At 33.2% G+C, this 22,046-nt stretch overlaps 3 protein-coding genes and 1 non-coding gene across 5 annotated transcripts; 2 read left to right on the top strand and 2 right to left on the bottom strand.

Moving 5' to 3' along the window:
• Nucleotides 1–858: 858 nt before the first annotated feature.
• LOC121250277 (tetraspanin-19-like) lies at nt 859–4,560 on the top strand. Of its 2 annotated transcripts, none has more exons than XM_041149352.1 (6): nt 859–1,178; nt 1,707–1,806; nt 3,120–3,200; nt 3,323–3,427; nt 3,801–3,988; nt 4,136–4,560. In XM_041149352.1, the coding sequence occupies exons 1-5, from the start codon at nt 1,012–1,014 to the stop codon at nt 3,972–3,974; spliced, it is 627 nt and encodes a 208-aa protein (XP_041005286.1). In that variant the 5' UTR covers nt 859–1,011; the 3' UTR covers nt 3,975–3,988; nt 4,136–4,560. The 2 variants fall into 2 exon arrangements, with proteins under 2 accessions (XP_041005286.1, XP_041005285.1); XM_041149351.1 differs by having other exon boundaries at nt 4,128–4,560.
• A 7,043-nt stretch (nt 4,561–11,603) lies between these two features.
• On the top strand, nt 11,604–14,800 carry LOC121250276 (expansin-B3). Its single transcript, XM_041149350.1, has 4 exons — nt 11,604–11,972; nt 12,193–12,499; nt 13,498–13,627; nt 14,321–14,800. The coding sequence occupies exons 1-4, from the start codon at nt 11,792–11,794 to the stop codon at nt 14,516–14,518; spliced, it is 816 nt and encodes a 271-aa protein (XP_041005284.1). The 5' UTR covers nt 11,604–11,791; the 3' UTR covers nt 14,519–14,800.
• Nucleotides 14,801–14,921: 121 nt separating this feature from the next.
• On the bottom strand, nt 14,922–14,994 carry TRNAK-UUU. The gene has a single exon. It is a non-coding gene; the product is annotated as a tRNA-Lys (tRNA).
• A 2,501-nt stretch (nt 14,995–17,495) lies between these two features.
• Nucleotides 17,496–21,405, bottom strand: LOC121250760 (clathrin light chain 2-like). Its single transcript, XM_041149963.1, has 3 exons — nt 20,944–21,405; nt 18,335–18,488; nt 17,496–18,177 (listed from the first exon to the last, which is right to left on the bottom strand). Exons 1-3 carry the CDS (start codon nt 21,291–21,293, stop codon nt 17,710–17,712), a joined length of 972 nt encoding a protein of 323 aa, XP_041005897.1. The 5' UTR covers nt 21,294–21,405; the 3' UTR covers nt 17,496–17,709.
• Between the last annotated feature and the right edge of the window lie 641 nt (nt 21,406–22,046).

Here is a 22,046-nt window from a genome sequence, read left to right as displayed (position 1 = left end):
CTTAAAATGAAGCGCAGATTTTGTACCTTCATTTAGCAATATCTTTAAAAAAATTATTTAAAATATAAATAATTCATTGTATTACTTATAAAAAAAATCATTGTATTAAATATTAAATTTAGTATAGTAAGGCCTTGCACGCGTTGAAAATTATAAAAATTATTTAAAATTTTATTTAATAAAATTATTTTTATTTTTTTTCAAAATAAAATTTAAAAAAAAAACTCATTTTTAATTTTGGGAGCCTTACATAGGGTGAGAACATTAGGCAATGACCTCAATGATCTTACTATTGAGCCGACCCTGATCTTATCTTACCATCCAAACTATTGTTTTTAATCTCGCACCATACCGGCCGGTACAGCCGGTATTTTCCGTACCGGCCATTGGGTCGATAGAGGTATCATATATATTTCATACCGGCCCAAATACCGGCCTGTACTGACCGATATTTCAGCTTTTAATTTTATTTTTTATTTTTTCAAACTACAAGCTTATTTTTTAACCTCCAATTCAGACTAGACTATTTATAATTTATATATATATTTATATATAATTTATTCATATATATACTATTATTTTGAAATATAATTTATATATGTATATTTATATATAGATTATCTCAAAACGATATATGAAACGGTATCAGTATCGAAATATTTCGTTCCAGTACCTTGACCGGTACGACATCCGGTCCAATATTTAAAACATTGATCCAAAGAGGACTACGGCTGTAAAAACCCTACTATATTTTCATATATCTCATATTACTTTATTATTATTTACAAACTATGACTTCATTTCTCATATTACTTTATTATTATTTACAAACTATGACTTCATTTAACACTGCGCTCCACAAAATTCTCTCTTCCAGCGTACCTTCCACGCGCTTTTGAGGCCTACATCGCATGTGGGGTTTCATGTAAATTTTCCTGCCCATTTTTGTTTTGTTTTCCAGAGTCTTTTTAGGACTAGTAGTGTTTTTTATTTGGGTTTAGACAAAAACAAATGGCTAGGATGTTGAGGAGCTGTATTCAATCGATACTGAAGCTGGTAAATTCTTTCTTGGCGATGGTTGGGATGGCCCTGATTTTGTATGCTGTATGGATGATTAGGATTTGGCAGAAGCAAATGGGCGAGTTGCCCTTTGGGGGGTCTGATCATCCAGCTCCATGGTACATTTTTCTTTTTCTTTTGGGTTTTTTATTCGAGCTTTGTTGAGTTATATGTTTTGTCTTAAATTCCGTTTGGGTATGTTTGGTTATTTAGATACTCTTGCAAGGGAAAAAATGGAATTTGAATATTGAACTGTTTGAATGATCAGGAAATGAAAGAATGGGGAACAATTAAAAGGTTTTGTTTTATTTTTTTGTTGTAACTTTGTTTTAAGAAAGATAAACAACAGTGAAGATTTAGAGGGTTTTTGGTTTAATAATAGTGACTGTGGCTTCCAATTGCATGAACTCTCCCCTGAATCAAATACTAGTTCTATAGGCTCAGAAGATTGCTGGACCCTTTATTTTCCTTCAAGTCCTTGTCGACCAAGCAGGGCGTTGGAAGAAACACACACTTTTGGCTTTTGATCTCGAAATGCTAATTAACCACCCTTTATCTCATTGGTATGGAGTACAGCTTAACCTTTCAAATTGCTGCTTTCATAAAATTTACTTTTAGAGAAACTGATTCTTTTGTGTGAATTGCAGGTTCATTGACACTTTCCTTGGCCTTGGGATCACTTTATGTGTGATCACATGCACGGGACACATTGCTGCAGAAACTGCAAATGGTTGTTGCCTTTATATGGTATCTTTTCTGGAATCAATTGAATTGAATATCGATGTTGTTGCTTTCATCCTCCCTCTGAAGCAAATGTAGTCCTTCTATTTACATCTAAGTCTTGTTGTGTTGCTTGGTGATTAGGCTATATTATTTTAGTATTATCTGTTAGGGTGGAGCCTAGTGGTCAAAGGGCAGGTTTTTCAAATGTGGACTCGTACATCCTGGATTCGATCTGCATTAGGAATTCTTCTAGATTACCCAATCCACAGTTTTGGTGGTTGGAGTTGTATCCCGAGTTTACTCCCCAGGCCTTGCTTAGGTGAGGTTCCATGTCATAAAAACGGCCATATTATTATTTGCTGTTATAGTGTTAACTATTAAATTGCTATTTAAGTAACTTCATTCGTTAATTTTGGGCCCATGTTATTGTAACGCCTCATAGTTGAATTCTTCAGGAGACAGTCACTATGCAAGTTGCATTGAAGTCATATCTGGAGGAGGATACTTGGGTTCAGTTTCAGTTTATTGCTAAAAGTGCGATCAATCTTGTAGACTGAATTCTAGTAATCCCTTCCGTTCTTTGTAAACTCATCTTTGATACTATGGTTCGACCTTGATTCGTCTAGGGTCCTTGCATTAATTGCCTTAATTCCCGTATGAATAGTGGAAGCAGATTTTACCTTTTCTTTTACTTTTATAGCGTATACGTTGTTTTCCAAACTATTCTGTTTTTGTTGTATACATTTTTGCATCATGGTCAGAGTTTCATTCCAAGGATTTTAATCTCCAACTTTCCCTGTTAAGTAATGCTCAACTTACACTTAAATTCTATCTTGGGCCTGACATTGAAATTTGGATGCTGAGGTTTTTCTGTCTATTTTGATGTATGTAATTGATCCTTTCATAATACATACACACTTATCATACTCCTTCAGCTTCATAATCAAAATTCTATAAAATATCTAAAGAAGAAGTTTCTACCTTTGATTTTTTCACAACACTTAGATAAGCTCTTTGATTAATATTTTATTCAAATATCCTTCAAAAGCTTGTCTTTCACCCTGTTATTATTATTGGACGCTGCTCTTATGAAAAAAAAAAAAAATCGTTATTAATGAGGTTTGGGTAGAATTGTGTAATTTGTGTTCTAAATTTATTTTTAATGGGTAATTGTGTTTCAAATTTACAATCTAAGTTCAAGTAGTTTCAGCCAACACAATTAATTTTTTAAGATTTGGTCTCAATTTTAATTAATTTTATATTCTTGGAGAGGGGTTTGGAACTACTTAGTTAAGTATGTGATGTAATGAGTTCACAGTTGACCTTAATGGAAACAGTATTTGCTGTTTGTCTTCTTGGTCGTCATGCTTGAGGCTGGGGTGGCTGCTGATGTATTTCTCAACCGTAACTGGGAGGAGGTATATTATATGCACTCATTCTTTTATTTCTTATCTGCTGTACTCGTGAGATTAACGGCTTACTAAAGGTGCTTTTTGTATGCGGTTAGTTACTATGCTTATTTCACTTAACTGGTGACCAGGACTTTCCAGATGATCCTACTGGGAATCTTGCTCAGTTCAAAGATTTTATCAGATCAAACTTTGGCATCTGCAAGTGGATAGGCTTGACCATTGTATCCATCCAGGTTTCTCTCTCTCTCTCTCTCTCTCTCTCCCTCTTTCTCTAAGGTGGTGCCTTGAAACGATCAGGGGTTTGCTGCTCAATGAATGCCAACTAATTTACATCACCGAATCTAATGGAGGGAGTAGAAAGATTTGAGTACATTATACAGTTGCCAAAAAATTTTGCTTTGCTTTCTCATAATTTCCCAGTACACTCCTTGTCTATTCCGATTGCCCAACATTCTATAGTTTTCTTGGTGCCTCTTATTTCTTAGAGTTATGTTTTCCCCCCGGTTTCGAGATAAAGAACTATCTGGGTTATGTATTCTTCAGTACCGTGATAATGAACACTTTGGATCCTTTAAAAGGAAGTTTGCTGTTGATATTCTATGGCAGGGATTCTCATTATTATTGGCAATTTCTCTCAAAGCTCTTGGTCCACATCGATATTTTGACAGTGATGATGATTATGCTCCTGAGGAGCAGAGCTCCTCAGGAATGCCGTTCAGCCACCTCCTTATGTTGCTGGTGACCCTGTTTATGGATCAAAAAATGGTACCTGGAGTATAAGGATCAATGACAAGGTAAAATGCTTCAAGGCTTCAGTCATAAATGTTTCTTCTATATAAGGCCTATGCTTATAGGTTCTTATTTGCCCAAGATGGGTTGTCCATACAGCTTGTGATTTTCATTTCTTGCTGTGCTTCTCTTTATATATATTAGACAAACAGGTAACTGCGTTCAAATCAGGAAGCTGACTTGTGGATGGATAGGAAGTACCGAGGCACAAAAACGGCTCGTTATCTAATGTTCCTTAGTCCAGTTGAGTGACGAAGGTTGAGAATGGAAATCTTCCAAATGTACTTCCAAAGGAGTTGGTGGGAAAAACATCAGATATTGCAATAATCTCCAATGTTTAGAGCTAAAATCTGAAATTTTGGGCTATGCATGTTTTATTCACAGATTCTGAAGGTTCATCTCTTCCCACAAAATCTGTTTGTTTTACCGGTTAGATATCGTAGTTTGAGTGCGATTGAGATGAGCAGTTTTGAGTATTAAGTCTCCTTCTGCCTTTCCATCACCATGTTGTAACGAATTGTTTCTGGTCTTACACTGTTCTAACAAGTAATTTACCAAATAGGATTTGCATTGTTTTGACTGACAGCTGTATGATTTTCCTTCTCTCTTGTAGAAGCTATCCTAACTTGGTGTTACAATTGCAGAATGTAGAAACGCTAAAACAAAGATGCAGTTCCATTTTGAAAAAACCGACATCTAGGGGTGCTACTCTCTCAATTCACAACTCATTTCAATTCATCTCATCTCATCTCATCATTACAATTTTCTTAAATTCTAATACAAAATAAAATAAACAATTCAACTATTTTAAATATAAAAATAAAAATAAAAATAATATTAAAAAAATATATTTTAATAATATTTTATTTAACTTTTAACTTTAATCTCAACTTATCTCATCTGTAAAAATAAATTAGACATAGCCGTTAGTCATAAGTACTCGGAAATAGATTCATAATCCATGATTCAACTTAACATCAAATTAAAAAATTAGGGCGGTTGTATGAAAATGAGTTTGAGCATGATTTTGGAGCTATGTTCTTGTAGATCGTTATTGCTACTTGTAAATAGATATATAAATGTATTATTTTTTTTATTGAAAGATCGATTGGTGCAATTATATAAAAGTTAAATATTAATATTTTTTTTTATATTAGTTGACATGACGGGTTTCTACATTGATAATGCATCGAATTAACATGTCAATAAATAGATTTGTAAAATGATTTTTTCACTATTTCTCACTGTGAGCATTCCAAGTAAAGCAAATTCAGACAATAAAAGAAGGTTATTATGAAGCTATAACACTGGCATCATGCGCATGTGCTGATGATGTAGATGTTAATCATATTAATGAAGAACACTAGGATGAAGTAGTAATGGGGAAACTCAAGAGTCACAGATTCCCCCACCCTTGGCAACATGCAGAGTCACATGATGCTCTTCTAAAGCTACCAGACAAAACTTTGAAAAGATATTGTAAATAAACAGCCCTTCGAGATTGGTGGAGACCCAGAGACAAGTTTCCTCCCATCATGCTAATCACCTTCTTTTTTTTTTCTTTTTGTTTTTTTTTTTTTTCTAGAAGTGTTAGGCCTTGGATCAATCATAAAACCCACTATTTTGTATCAAACAAACAAAGAAAAACCACCCCAATATGGGATCTCTAAACTATTGGGTGTAGGTGTCATACCCAAAACATCGTTAGTTATATATTGGTATTGATTTTACATACAATCATGAAGTGTATAAATATCGCGTAATCGTTTTAAAAAATAGTGGAGTCCACTATTAAAAAATTAATTTTTTTTATGTGATTCTTATATTTTATTCACTTTTTTCAAAACGATTGCGCGACGGTTATAAAATCTACTATTATAAATATATTTTCTCATTATTACTTTGCAGGTTTGATTTGAGTCATGTGTTCACTGTTGCTAATGTTAAATCAATAAATCATGGAGCATTCGATTTGGTCTGTCCATCCACTTGTTGAATGGATAACGCACCAACACATGACAAAATTTTCCTTATTAATGGACCACACGTATGCGAATAATTCACCACTTCAGCCGCCGGCAGAGAAACTACAAACAAAAAACAAAAAAAATCATCACTTTAGCCCGCAATCTTCTCAACTTCATTTTGGCACTTCCATTGAAATCTATGTTACTTTTTTTCTAAGGCTATGCTTCCATTCGCATCTTTTCATTTAGGATTAGAAATGAAATCAATCCTTGAGTTTTGTGTTTGTAAAAACTTCTCTTGAGTTTTCGATGTTATTAATTTAATCTTTGAATTTAAAATTTTTTATAATTAACTTTCATCGTCCACTCTCATTAGATCCAATAAGTTACCATGTGTCAATGAATCGTTCCGCTGCCACCACCACTAAGGTGGCTCTAGTCGTTCCACTTCTAAAGTGGCTAGAATCATGGCTCAGAAAGGACTAAAGGCATACTATACTTCCATTGACATCTAGTATGACATATTTTTATACGAGTAATGTTATATATAGTTGAAAAATGTGTAAGTATTGTATAATCGTTTTAAAAAAGAGTAGAGTTTATCATTAAAAAATTAATTTTCTTTTCATATAGATAGCGTATTTATTCATTTTTTTCAAAGTGATTGTATAGTACTTACACACTCATAATTATAACTATTATTTTTCTTTTTATTTAAGATTACAGACAGAATCATACAATTATAATTATCATTTTTCTTTTTATTTAGGATTACAGACAAAATCATTCCTTGAGCTTTCACATGTTTGTAAGAAGTTCTATGAGTTTCAATTTTAGCAATTTAATACTTGAATTTTAAACTTTTTGCATTTAATTTTCCTCATCCAACTTCCTTTAAATCTACTAATACCACGTGTCAATTAATCAGAATTCGACATGTGGTACAAAATGCTACCACCTTATTAAAGAATTATAATTCAAATAAAAGGCAAAATCATTATTTGAACTTCTCTGTGTTTGCAAAAAACCTTCCTAAGTTTCCAGTTTTAGCACTCGTTTGAAAGTTGAATTGAACTAAGATAATTTTAGTTCAATTTAATTTTAAATTGAGTTAATATTTAAATATTAACTTTTAAATTATTAAATTTATCTAAATTTAAATCTCTTTATACGTAGGATCTATAATATTTTTCAATCCAACACTTCTTAACACACGGGACCTATAACATTTTTTCAATTTTTTATAAATATATCTAAATTAATCTTAACATCCAAACATATTTAAATTTATCTTAAGTGACCCTCACAAAACTCACTCCACCATTTCAACTTATTACTATTTATAAAAAATTCAACTCAACTCAACTCAACATCCAAACAGAACCAATTATAACATTTTAATTTTTGGGTTTGAAACGTTTTGTAATTAACTGCCTCAGTCCAATTACTATTAAATTTACTAGTAGTATGATAGTAAAGTGTCATTTAGGCTTAATTTGGATTGAGAAATACTATCAACCCATCTCATCTAATTTTATCTCATAATTATATTTTTTACAAATTTCTACATAAAATATAATAAAAAATTTAAAATAATAATAATACTAAAAAATAATATTTTATTTTATTTTTAATTTTCATCTCAACTTCCTATTTAAACCTAACCTATATAACCCACGAAAATTCATCGCGAGTTACAAAAATTTCACGTCAATCGCCTTATTTAAAATATAAAAAAATCTACAATAGTTATAAAAAAAAAATCCAATAACATAGTTTTGGATGTATTTGGAGTTGCCGTATAAGTATTAAAACGTGATTAACTGGTCTTAAAACTTCTTTAATAGAAAATTTAAATTGTTTGGTTATTATATATTAAAATACATTTTAATCTCAAATAAAGTAAAAAAAATATGTTTAAAATGTACTTTTTCGAATTATGTGAAACGTAACTTGAATTTTAAAAAGATTGTCAAATGACATAAATATTCATACAACTTTTTGATAATTACAACGTTCAAACTTTGAAAGATACGGTAATAATTTTTAAAAAATAAAATAATCTTCATTTGTACCTCAGAAAGTATTTTTGTTTTAATTTTTTTCTAAATAAATATAACATGTTTAAAAGTATTTTAAATATATAGTATCAAATAGTAAATAATTTTTTATATTAGAATTTATCACTTAAACTATATAATTATATTTTTTACCGCAATTCCAAATATAAAATTTATTTATTAATAAAAAAATCTCATAATAAACATTATTACAAAAGAAAACAAAAAACACGATTTTAAAGATGGTAAAAGAATCGTCGTATGTCCCGGATGCGCCTTGATCGTTGAAAACTTGAAATAGTATCTCTCTCTAAAAAAAAAAAAACATGTATTTTTTTCTTCTTTACACGCGAGCCATCACTCCAAAAGTTAAAAAAATTTAATGTTTTTCATTTTTATTTTTTATTTTTTCTTTTAGACTTTTAGTAATGTTCATGTTTATATTTTTCGAATTTTTTTTCTCAATTCTATTTTTTTAAGTCTTAAAAATTAATTTAAAATCTTTATTATCTTTTTAATAAAGTGGTAAACGTGGCATTTTTGGGCTACATATCGGATTTTATTTGTTTTAAATGTATGTCATGCGGCAGCTCATGAGCTGGAAGTGAACCTAACGGTGGACCTAACGATAGTTCAGTGAGGGGAATTAATAGTATAAAAGTCAAACTCAAGTATTAAAATGTTAAAATTGGAGATTTAAAAAAGTCTTTGTTTTCAATAAATTTCTTAACTCATCTCATCTCATCATTACAATTTTTTTAAATTTTTATATAAAATAAAATAAATAATTCAATTTTTTCAAATATTAAAACAAAAAAATATTAAAAAAAATATATTGTAACAATATTTTATTTAACTTTTAACTTCTATCTCAACTTATCTTATCTTATCTGTAAATACAAACAAAGAGAGAGTTTTGTGCAAAAGCGTGAGAATTAAGGGACTGATTTCAAATTTAATTCGAATTGTTTATATATTTATGCATGGTATTCTTCCATAAAAAATAACAGTAATGAATAAAATTAGGATATGACCTCTTTTAAAAACAAATGAAATGGCCGACATGTCAATTTTTTGTCACAAGTTGAATTTTGTTTGATCAATATGTGCATCAGTATCACATGATACCGTCCCATTAATGAATCTAATGGGTGTAAATTGTAAAGGAAAATACTATTCTTACCGTTAGTTTTTATTGCTGTGAGTTTTTTATTAATATTTTTTTTTACTTAATGACTAAGTAAATATTTTTTAATAATATTTTGATTTTTTTTATTTTTTAAAATATATTTAAATGTGTTAAAATATATATACAAAAATATATAAAAAAAAAATTCATCCTAAAACAACTAGCGGGAGCTCCAGCAAGAACTCCCAACGGTCGGAGTAGCACCGCTCAATTGCAAAAGTTTCAAACTCAAGGCTTTTAAAATTAAAAGCGAGGGAGCATTTTGTAAATGTGCGAAAATCCAAGGGCCGAATTTGTCTTTAAAACCTTTTATCTAAGGGAGGGAGAGATTGAAACTATTAGCTTTGCCTTCTAGTCTTGCGTCGCCTCCATCCATTCCAAATATAGGATGATATAAAATGTGATTTCTCTAAATCTAATTGCCCAAAAAATAAAAAAAGTTTTTGGGTATGTGACTTAACTCTTTAATGAGAATGTAAGTGACAAAAATGTGTAGAGGGTCCTTTATCATTCTTCATTGTTATAAGGTCAATATGGTATTTATTATCTATTTTTTACTTTCAGAAAGAGAAATTATAGTTGGTTTATAAGAAATCTTATAAAAGTAAACTAACGTATATGACTTAATGTGTTGCATCGGGAGATAAAATTCATTTTATTGTAACATATATTTAACGTCTTATATGAAATTATATCAGTTTATAAATTTATTTTTGTCAGATATTTTTATAAATATAACACTTCTTATATATATAACAAAAAAAAATAGAGAGCAAACAACCCTAGTAATTCTCTTTATACTTGCAAAAATGATAAAAGAACACAAATCCCATACATAGACAGATACATGAACAATTAGTATCTATCTATGTACATGGATGGGTGTACACACTTATTATGAGTGTATGAGATATTAGGAGAATGAGATAAGATGAAAATTTTGTGAATTATAGTAAGATAATTTGTGAATAGTAATGTAATAGTTTGAGTTAAGTATTGATTGAGTTTTGAAAAATGAGAGATAAAAATTTGAATAAAAATATTATAAAGTTAAAATATTATTAGAATATAATTTTTTAATATAATTTTTATTTTTAGATTTGAAAAGGTTGAATTATTTTTTATTTTTTATTCAAAAATTTGAGAAAGTTATAATAATTATTTTGAAAGTATTTATTTATTTTTAATAATATTTGAGAAAAAAAAAAAAGAAGAGATGATATTTTTTCCAAACCTCCCCTTAATAGTTGATGGGCCAAACATTTTCAAAGGCAGCTTCTAGGGCTGAAAATAAATAGCCTACGTTCGAGATTGATTCGGCCGAATTCAAATTCGGCTGATTCGTTTATTATTTTTATAATATTATCTATATATTTATAATAAAGAGATTTTAAATATTTATAGAGATTAGAGGAAATAATTTTCCTAATAATAAATACATTATTTGAATCATTAAAAATATAATCATTAACATACATGTATATATATATATATAAACTTTATATTAGCAAAAAGTCAATATTTGTTTGGCAAAAGTTGTAAATAAAGTTAAAAAATAAATAATTTATTTTGTTTAAATGAAACAAAATCCAAACTCTCACAAATATTAAACAGCTATTCGTAAACATAAAATGTAACTCGATGAAAGGCTCAACCTTAACTTTTGTTCCAATAAAAATTAAACCAACAAGGCACAAGGAGAAATTATATTAGCAGTTATAAAGTATTAAGCGTCATATGCTCTTTCTTTAAAATAAATAAATATAATATTTATATAAGAAAATGAATTTTGTTAATAATAAATTTAATTATATTTTAAAATAAGTGCACAAGAAGTGATAACTGCATATAAGAGTAGTCTTATATTAGTAGTGTTACATGTAGCATCGTCCCTTCCAAAAGACCACAACGATATCCGTCACATTACTTGTAAAATTACATCGAAACATGCATTATTATAGTTAAGATAAAAAAGATGAACGAAGAACACGTAACCCACATGCAAACGTGTAAAAAAAATGAGAAAAGTTCCATTTTCAATGATTTTCAATGAAATCACCAAACCACCCTTGGCCTTAATTAGTACCCCCAAACCCACACGTAGGCTCATACGGAATATGCGCCTTAATTGCCGGTGGGACCCAAGCTGGCATTCCCGTAAATATAGCTAACGACAGTGGCTCACGTGGTCATGGAGCCCCCAACACATAGAATAGTATTATTTATTATCTTAATTTTTATATTTTTTATTATTTTATGATGAGTCATCAAAAATATTTATTATATTTCATTTATAAATTTATTATCTAATATTATATTATAAAATAATAAGAAAAGCTGATTAATAAATCTTTTCCAACAATACAACCTTCCTGCCCAACCATACGCCTATATAGTATTATATCCTACAAACAAACTGTATACTATATACCTTCCCTTCTTAAGCCTACCCAACAAAACTGTCGGCAGAGACCTCTCCAATAATCATTTTTCAACTGTTTCTCTTGGGCTTAGTGCCTCCCTGTCGTAAACGCACACTCTGAGCTAGCTCAGGCAGTGGTGGCGCTGCCGATCCGCAGTCCTAGACTAACAATGCCGCGCCGCCGTGGCTCTGACCGGGCTTTCGGCTTCTGCCTTCTGTTCGTGTTGTTGTTCAACTACTGTCTGGTTGCGAATGGGTCTCCTTCTCAGCCTGGCCACACTCTGTCGGACCTACATTGGCACCCGGCGACCGCCACCTGGTACGGAAGCCCCGAAGGCGACGGCAGCGACGGTAATCGTTACTTCCCTCTTCCCATTTTGCATGTTTTACGTCTTCAGATCTCTTCCTGCTACCTGGGTCTTAATTCCTTCTTCACTTTTCATTTTCGTTTCCGTACTTTACTTTTCCCTTTGTCGAGTGCAGTGAGAGTCCATTCTATTGTCTTAAACGAAATACAGATGAATGTACATTGCTGTAGAGTGATTAATTTGGGCAAGTAATTTGCATACAGGTGGGGCTTGTGGATACGGTTCTTTAGTGGACGTGAAGCCTCTGAGGGCAAGGGTTGGTGCAGTGAGCCCAGTACTGTTCAAGAACGGTGAAGGATGTGGGGCGTGTTTTAAAGTGAGGTGCATGGACAGGAGCATCTGCTCCAGACGGGCCGTGACCATAATAGTTACGGACGAGTGCCCAGGAGGTTACTGCGCCAATGGCCGCACCCACTTTGACCTCAGTGGCGCCGCCTTTGGGCGTATGGCCGTCACCGGCGAGGGTGGTCAGCTCAGGAACCGAGGTGAACTCCCAGTCGTCTTCCGACGGTATGAATATGCCATTTCTTTTGTAATATGTGTACATATATATATATTTTTTATATATGTATATCAATATTCGGATCTTCTTCTTCGGTTTAATGTACGGTATGGAATTCTGTCACCTTTTTCTCAACTGTTTGTTAATTAATAGTTTTAATTATATATATATATATATGATGTTATTTGTTTATTTTTTAGTGTCTGTATGCCAAACAAGTAACGATTGTTGTGACTGTCACAGAAACGCTCTTGTGGTTTTTTGTTTTCTTCATTTGGAAAATGATGGTAACTTGGTATTTTGGATACCAACATATTAATGATCTTCTTCCTTTCTGTTGTTCGTTTTCATACTTGCCTCCTGCCCATTGACTATTGACCGCATGTTGCAACGTCTATAAAATTAACTGTAGGTCCATAAAACATAACGAAAGATAATCAACTGATAAATTTGTCACAAACTTAATTATTTATCAGTTTCGATCTTTGGGATAAATGATAATTTTCAATTATAGTTTTATTAGAATTTAAAATAGAGTTTTGCTACGTATAAGTCAGATTGCTAATACATCACTTTTAACATAGTTGATATAGAAAGCTTCACATCAGTGGTGTATTGGGTGCGTAAAAAATAGAGAAAGGATATTTGTAATTATGAATTGTGCAACCGCAGCGTAATCATTTTGAAAAAAATAAATAAAACATGAGACTCTACTCTTTTTCAAAACAATTTCGAGGCATTTATACATTTTACGGTTGTATGTAGAATTGCTCTTCTCCTAATATTTTTGTCAAGGGGAAAAGCAAAGGATACACTTACACGAAGGAAGTTATTTGGGTTGATCACCCTAAGAGGGTTTAATTTGCTTTTTTACTTTTTATTTTTTTATTATTTTTTTATTTGTTTGTCAATGGAATGATTTAGTCTATTTTTATCCAAAAGAATGTATTTCCCTTGCCTTATGATGAACTGTAAAAACGGAATGACTCTCTGTAAGTAACTACAGGACACCATGCAAGTATCCTGGAAAAAACATTGCCTTCCATGTGAATGAAGGTTCAACAGATTACTGGCTATCACTTCTAGTGGAATTTGAGGATGGAGACGGAGACGTCGGCTCCATGCATATAAGAGAAGTATGTACCATCGCAGCTCTCTCTCTCTCTCTCTCTCTCTCTCTCTCTCTCTCTCTCTCCCTTCTAATCCACCATCTTCAGATTCTTCACTGTTATTTATTATAGACAGATCCTAATATCGCGGGATTTTTGCCAGAACGTTTGGGGTGCTTCATTAAGAAAACAAGGAGCCATTTGCCTATTCACACTTCTTAATTTCTGATATCATTTTCTTCAATGGCCCAGTCATGTGCACTTATTTAATATGCTGAAAAGAACTTTTTGGCATTCTTTTCTTTTTTGCCATATTCAACAAAGGTGCGGCTACTATGCGCCACCCCAACTTGACCGCTGCGCTTTTTTTTCTTTTCTTTTTTTTCTTGAATCGAAGCATGTGACAAAAGATTATAAGGGGCCACTCTCAAAAGTCACATTCCAAGCATGCATCTTCAAAATTATATATATATATGTGTGTGTATGTGTGTTTATTTATTCTTTCTGGCTTGGTGGCTGCAATATTTAACCCCGCATGTTTGACTAACCTCGATACAAGATATATATCTATATCTTTGAAAATAAATGGATTCCATGACTGTTCAGGCCGGTTTTTTTCCCGATCGGGTCCCACGACCTTCCTCTTTAATTTGCTCTACATGTTTTGCACGAAAGAACAAACGATAATTCCAATCTTTTTTTTTTTTAACATGTTGGCAGGCAAGTTCTACGGAGTGGCTAGCGATGAACCATCTGTGGGGTGCAACCTGGTGCATAGTTAGGGGACCCTTAAAAGGGCCATTTTCTGTAAAGCTAACGACACTGACAACAGGAAGAACTCTCTCTGCCAGAGATGTTATCCCAAGGAATTGGTCACCCAAAGCCACTTACACCTCTCGCCTCAACTTCTTCTCCTAGTACCCATGAGAAAAAGTGACCGTTGCCGGTTTGGTCTCGTGTGTTTTTTTTAGAAGAAAAGTAGCCGTTGGGAGTGCATAAAAGGCATCCAATGCTCCTTTCTTTTTTCTTTGTTTTTGTTCCTTCTTTTGTACCATGTTACTGTGTTCTACATGTAGAATTGTAGCCCTTTCCAAAGGAGAGAGAGCGTACGATTATGTGTTGTTGGTGTGTAAGATTGTGGGTCCTGTAGTTTTTAATGAATTTGGACCATTGAAAAATGTATCTGTTTTGTGTTGTCAATTCGGGGACAGATCCTGCCATTGGTGTACCTTACTGCTATATCTCTTTATCTTTTTAGAATTCCAATCTAACAGCGTGCAAAAGGGTGGAACTGAAAGCAGAGTAAACATCGCCAAAACAACGCCGTCTGTGGGATTCGAACCCACGACCACATGGTTAAAAGCCATGCGCTCTACCGACTGAGCTAAGACGGCTTTACACTTCTTAATTGTTCAAATATATCTAATACTAAAACAAAGCTAAAATATGGTCAACCTCTTGTAAAATGTGTAGAGTGAGATATCTCTTCAGTGGACGAAAGAACCCGTTAAGGAAATCCCATCCTAGAGATCCTTTTTGGATACAAAAAAATTATAGTAATATATATAGAGCATTTTCATAACACATTTTTACAACATATTTCATAATAATATTATAAAATAAAAATATTTTTGTAAAATAAAGTTACTTTTATAAAATATTTTATAAAATTATCTCTCATTTAACATATTATTATAAAATATTTAGAAAATATTGTGTATAAATTATTTTCCATATATTTAAAATGGACTTCCATGAAATTTGGGGGTTCCACTTCTAAGGGGCCAAATCTGTCAGTGCCCTTTAGTATATAGGAAAATGTGAGTTTGCCCTCTCACTTTATCCACTCATTTTGACCGTTTGTATATTTAATTTTTTTTTATTTAATGATTAAGAATGTGACTTTTAATATATTGGTATATATTTTTTATTTTTTAAAATATTTAAATATTTAAAAAAAAATATCTACATTTGTGTTAGTGGCACACCCAGCGGTCAAAGCTGGGCGGCAGCTTAGCACAACTCTTGATCCATATTGCAGTCGTGTAGCTAAGGGTTATAAAATCAGTCCCATGCATAGTGTCTGCAAGCTTTTTTTCACGACTACTTCGGTGGGTGGCACTGACATGAATGAAGGGTATGTGACCACTGACCACCACACCACACGTGGGCGACGATTCATTTTTAGTCTCTGTTCTTAGCCGATGGGAACATTACTTATCTGAGCACATGTGAAATAATGCCTTTTGCTTTGAATCCAACAGATATGATAGAATTCATGGAATCCTCTCTCCCTCTCTCCAACAGAATGCCATCCCCTCCATGTTAGGATATATGCAAATTTGTGGATTCTATTTGACATCTGTACTTCTGCTTTCCTACCATTGTATTTTTTTTTCTACTCTGCAAGATGGGCATATGTTCTCCAGATTGTTGGAATATTGAGAGAATATTTTAGATATTATAGACTATCTGGATTCTCATGATTTTGTTTAATGTTTTACATCTGGATTAACCCTGGAACATATAGGTGGGGTTTGTACAGTGAGATGATATTAGATAATTTTAGATGAAAGTTGAATAAAATATTGTTAGAATATTTTTTTAAGATTATTATTATTTTAAAATTTAAAAAAGTTGAATTATTTATTGTCTTTTATATGAAAATTTGTGAAAATTGTAATAATGAGATGAGATAGGTTGAGATGATTTTGGTATCCAAACTCAGCCAAGTCTTCAAATCCACGATATTCTCACCATATTCCTCATAGCATATTTCCATTTTGCATCGTAGAGTCCTTGCAGCTACTTCATCTTCGGTTTATTCATGAGAGAATTTGCAGTCTTAGAGCGTGCAAGTCCCACGCACTTATTTTAAAAAAAGTGGATAATATGAGGCTCATATGAAAATATAATATTTTTTATACTGGACTTCACTTTTTTTTTTAAAGGAAATACACGAGACTTGCACATTCCAAGATTGTATCTAACAATAAATTAGTTCTCAGTTGCTCAGTTAAAGGCTAGTCATTGTATGTTATTAATAATGTATAATATGGATCGCCGAGTCTTGACTAGTTTTTCAGGTACCAGCTCCTATTAGAAACAAAACGTGACAGTTTTTACTCACAGTTCCACTTCTTCACCTTTTAAATAGAGGCAAATGCCAATGGTGACATCCTCTGGGAGCCTTCTATATTACAATTACAAGAAGCAGCAGCCATTTCATATCCTTGGCACCATGCCAAAAATAATGACTCAAAATGCCTATTGCTCACACCATGCCAAGCAATTTGTAACATGTCCAATTAATTGAACATGTAACGAAAAGAGATGAGATAATTCGAAGACCCCGAATCTCCTTTGTAGGATGCTTCAAGAGGTCCTAAAGCTTCTAATTAACAAAACAAAGTTTGCTAACAAAACTAATTCAATGTTTGATACCTTTATTATTAACATAAATGGCCTTATAAAGTAGATTTAAATAAAATCAAATACTATCTAACTTGTTAAGTGACTCCTAATATTAATATATTCCCTTATTCAAACCTGAGGAGTAGCTCCGCTGGTTCGGCCTTGGGTTTGCTCCCCAATGGTCACAAATTCGAGTCCCCTTAGGACCATTGGATGTTTACCTAATCGTTAGCTTCAGGGCCCCATGAGATTAGTTGAGGTACGTGCAAGCTGGTCCGAACATCCACGGTTATAAAAATATATATATATATACTCCCTTATTCAAATAATAGATAATATAAACCCCTAATAAATAATCTGAACTTATCCTAATTTACAATTATTAATTACCCCGAATTGCATGCACAACACAATTAACAACAATAGAACCTGTAAATTGGGAGAGAATATTTAGCTAGACAATGGAAGCCAAAACAAGGGGAGAGGGGGGCAAAAAATTGCATATAAAAGCCCTACAAAATCCTCAGGAAAAGATAGGTAAGGAAGAAAAATCAATACGGCCATCCTGCAGACTCTAAAGCATCTACAGACAGTCGTTTTATTTCTCCTCAAATGAATGGTAAGCAGTGAAACTAAATAGAGGTAAGCTAGAATGAATAAGAAATTAAGAATAGAAGAAAATATACTGTTTGTCATCACTCAGCAGGGACTGGCTCGGTTTTGGTAACTTGCTCACCCTCAGTAGCTGTAGAAGCCACATGTTTGGATGGGTCAGAAGCAATATTAGCTACAGTATCTTTTACAGGAGAAGTAGATGCATTTCCAGCTGCAGTATCTGCTGCCGTGGGCGTGGGATTTTTTCCATTTTTGGCATCCTTCCCTTCCTTCGCTTTCTTATCATCTTTAACAGGGGTTGGTGGGGGAGGTATCATGTGTGGGGGAGGGTTCTGTTTCAGCTTTGAGAGAATCTGGCGCATTCTTGAAAGATCAGTGGGTTTCCCAGGCTTTGGACCCTGAATGACCACAACTGAAGGCTTTTTGTCAGCATCTTTCTTCCCACGCTTTTCAATGTTAGGGACCTCACGAGGAATGGTCTCTGCTATTGCTTTCCAGTACTGCTTGTCAGCTTCTTTGTGGAACTTCTCTTGGTTGACCAAGTAAAGCTGCTCAAAATTCAAGTCCATCTATATTAGATATAAAACATAGAAAAGCGTGTGTTTTTTGTGTATGCATGTGCGTGAGAGAGAGAGAGAGAGAGAGAGAGAAAGAGGGAGGATGGGGGAGGGGAAAAAGGAAGTTAATAAGCTTCGAAACTTGTACCTTCTCTCTTTCTCTGTTGTTAGCCTTGTTTGTTTCACAATTTAGCTTCCTTTTCTCATAAAAAGATCGTTTATACTCTTCAGCTTCTTCAATAATTTGATTCCGCATCTCCTTCTCTCTTTTTTCCTTTTCCCCAAGATGGATGGCATTTTGGCTGCATCAATAATGTCAAGCGTCTTATAATGTACAGATATAAGGCTTTCAGAAGGCTACTACTGAATATAATAGGGAAACGTTCATATAAGCTCATGCCAAAAATTGACTGAATTCTTCATTTCATTCGTTAACATCGTGCACCAGGCACTGTGTACAACGTCACTCTGAGATGTCAAATCATTATATGGAGGGATAACATGAACATTCCGGTACTGTGACAACAGGCCAAAGGTATTGATGTCTCCGTGGTTACAACCAATGCAAGCTTTACGATGTAAGCTCTTCTTGGCTAACCCTACAATATTATTTTCTATCCAGACAGGGCGTCAATAAAAAGAAAAAAAGCAAGAAAAAGGTTGAGAAAAGGGTGATCTAGACAAAGATCTGAAGTGAAATGTTACCCCAAGCAGTACAAACAATCATCGATCCCTCTTTGGTAGGGGTAAATTATGAGTTTCTTTCAACGGTATAAACTCTTAACAAGCAATACAGAGTTTCTTTTGTTTAAGGGACAACCTTACATGAATTTTGCACTAACCAATAAAGAGTTTACAAAAGCTTTCCCCACCTTGTGACAAGACTAAACGTTTCATCACTTAAAACAAATATGATATTTTACTAAGAATTCATTATTAAAAAACAACATAAAAGAACTAAATTTATATTAACCCTTCCCTCAAGGTTTAGAAAAACTCCAAGGGCTTATCTCCTATTCTAGGAAACTCTGACCTGCCCCGTAAGGAATGGGATTCATATAACACAAATCTTTACAACCACTTGCCTAACATTACAAGCTAGACAAAATATCCAAAAAATATCTTTTCCAAAATTGAAATTCCATCCAATACCTACTTATAAAAAAAAAAATTCCATCCAATACCTCATATCATGGTTTCTAACCAAACTAGATAGATGACTAAAGATAGAAACCTTGGGGGCTAAAGTGTTGTTTTAAAAAAATAGAAGGTATGTTCATTGCATTTCCTCAAACCAAGAGGAAGGCTAGTGGAGTTATCCTAATAAAAATATAAAATAAAAAATTTTAAGTCTACTCAACATAACTTTTTTACAGGTAAGTCTACTCAATAATGGTTTTGATTGAATCATATAAATCACGAGACATTCCAAAATAATTATATAGTCAATGTAAATAAATGTGTCAATATACAAACAAACAATTAATTACTCAATTTAAAAATCTGGAGATTTTTTTTACTTGTCTTTGACAGTCGAAGATATAAATCTCAACTTTTTCCAAAATGTAACACCCCAGATTGCGTGATTGTGTATAGGAAGGTGATGAATGAGATTCTACATTGCTTGGAAGGGAGCATTTCAAGCTCTCTATAATGATTCCACATTGATTGGTCCTTTTGAAGTATAGGCCTAGATTTGGCTTAGACCTCTTTTAGGTCGTTACAAATGGTATTAGAGACAATCCCAACCAAAAGCGACAAACTTGAACCATGCAACCTAATGGACTAGGCCCGACAAGGGCATCATAGATTTAAGGGGAGAGATTGTAATACCCCAGATAGTCTGATTGTGTATGTGAAGGGTGTGGATGGGATCCCCATATTGCTAGAAGTCCATGCCCTTTATAATGATTCCAAGGGTTTCCAAATGTAGTCTTGACTAGTGCTTTTGAAATATGGGCCTAGATGTGACTTGGGCCTATATTGAGTGTTACACTAGATCATCTTTTTCTTCTCTCTTTCTATTCCCTCATTTTCATTTTTCCTAATTTTTCATCTCTTCTCTTCTTTCCTCCCACCCAGCGGGGCCCCAGATTTTTACTCTCCTTTAAGTGGGTTCTAGCCAAGTAGGTTTGTGGTTTTGTTTTTTGGGGTACTCCTAGAACACCCCATTGCTGTTAGGTCTAGGATGCTGCCTAAGAACACATAAGTAACGAACTTCTATCAACATGCCGTCTCATTATGAGCCATAATTCTCTTGGCCTGTCATACCTTATTCTACTCCAACTCGTTATGAAGTATCTCATTTAATTTGTATGTAAGTCTAGCCCTGTCATTGCATGCTCCACTTAGAAGAGTGATTCGTGTTCTAGGTAACTTAATTTTACACGCATTTTACGCTAATAAGAAAAAAAGTTCCCAAGAGATGGGTTGGCTAAAAAAATATCAGGACCAACATATCAACTCATGCTATAAGGCTAGTTCTCTCTCTCTCTCTCTCTCTCTCTCTCTCTCTCTCTGTTTTATTTAGGTTGTAGAAACTGCTCGGATCCTAATCAGTTCACTTTCTAATTTAAAATGAAAATTTTGTTCATAAATCCGTGCAAATCTCTTAAATTCTTACATGTCCCATATCAACAATCCAACTTTTGTTGAAAATAAAGATCCAAGCTCATCCACAATGGACACAAAGATAATTACTATAATTATTTCAGATGAAAAGCCAAAAAAAATCAACCGAATCTTAAAAAAACTTACCGCCTCCACTCGCGCAGCTTGGACCCTTCCTCGCGCATCTCGTCTGGCGGTGGCAGAACGGGGCCATCCGGAACGAAAACCCCACCATCTTCATCAGCATCCACATTTGCGGTGGACTCGAAGGGAGACGCGAAGTCCGGGTTAGCCTGCGCGGGGATCGCGTAAACGTCGTCGTTGTAGCTGTAGTGGTGGCCGGCGGTGAGGTCATCTGATGGAGCAGTTGGGGGCGGTGGGTCCCCCGCATAGGGTTCGGAAGAATCGTAGCCCATGTAGCCATCTTCGTCGAAGGGGCGCGCAGCAGGCGAGTGGTGCTCGTCACCGTTGGTGCTGAAGGAATCAAACGACGTCATTTCTCGGCCCCCTCTGTGTATTCGGGAAGGTGTGTTGTCTGGGTCCAAGCTAACAACGGTCTTAATAAGAGAACCAACAATGCAGGAAGAACAATCGGTGACGTGTATTCGCCCAATATTTGTGAAGAATACGTTATTTATACTTTCAGTTTTATTTATATAATTATATGTGCTACGTATCAATTACAAAAATCATAAAATAATCTTAAAATAAATAATTATTTATTTTATTTTTATCTGTATACATTTTTTAAAGTACGATTTTGATAATGAGATAAAATAATTTTAGATAAAAATTAAAAGTTGAATAAAATATTAATTTTTAATATTATTACTATTTTGAAATTTGAAAAAATTAGATTGTTTATTATATTTTATATGAAAATTTAGAGAAATTGTAATGATGATATGATATGAGATGAATGAAACTGTTTTTATATTCAAACGGGACCTCTTAGAAAATGTTCGAGAAATGAGATGAGATAAGAATTTTCATCAAATTTTAAAAATTTTGATAGTGCCAAAGCTCCCCATGCCTCTAAGTAATTTTGCTCTTGTTTGAAATTGTTTATATTTAAATAATATTTTAAAATATAAGATAAAATAAAATAAAATTAGATAGAATTAGAATTATTACCAAACAATACCTCAATCTTGTTGGAAAAGTCTGCCACGTTGAGAAAAAGCTTAGAAAGTTTTTTTATTATTATTATTATTATTATTTATTTAAGTAAAAGCTTAGAGCACTAGTAT

The sequence above is a fragment of the Juglans microcarpa x Juglans regia genome, chromosome 2D (assembly GCF_004785595.1).
Source record: "Juglans microcarpa x Juglans regia isolate MS1-56 chromosome 2D, Jm3101_v1.0, whole genome shotgun sequence".
Taxonomy (NCBI): domain Eukaryota; kingdom Viridiplantae; phylum Streptophyta; class Magnoliopsida; order Fagales; family Juglandaceae; genus Juglans; species Juglans microcarpa x Juglans regia.
The sequence above is the reverse complement of the archived record's forward strand: the minus strand, read 5'-3'. Positions and strand labels throughout refer to the sequence as shown.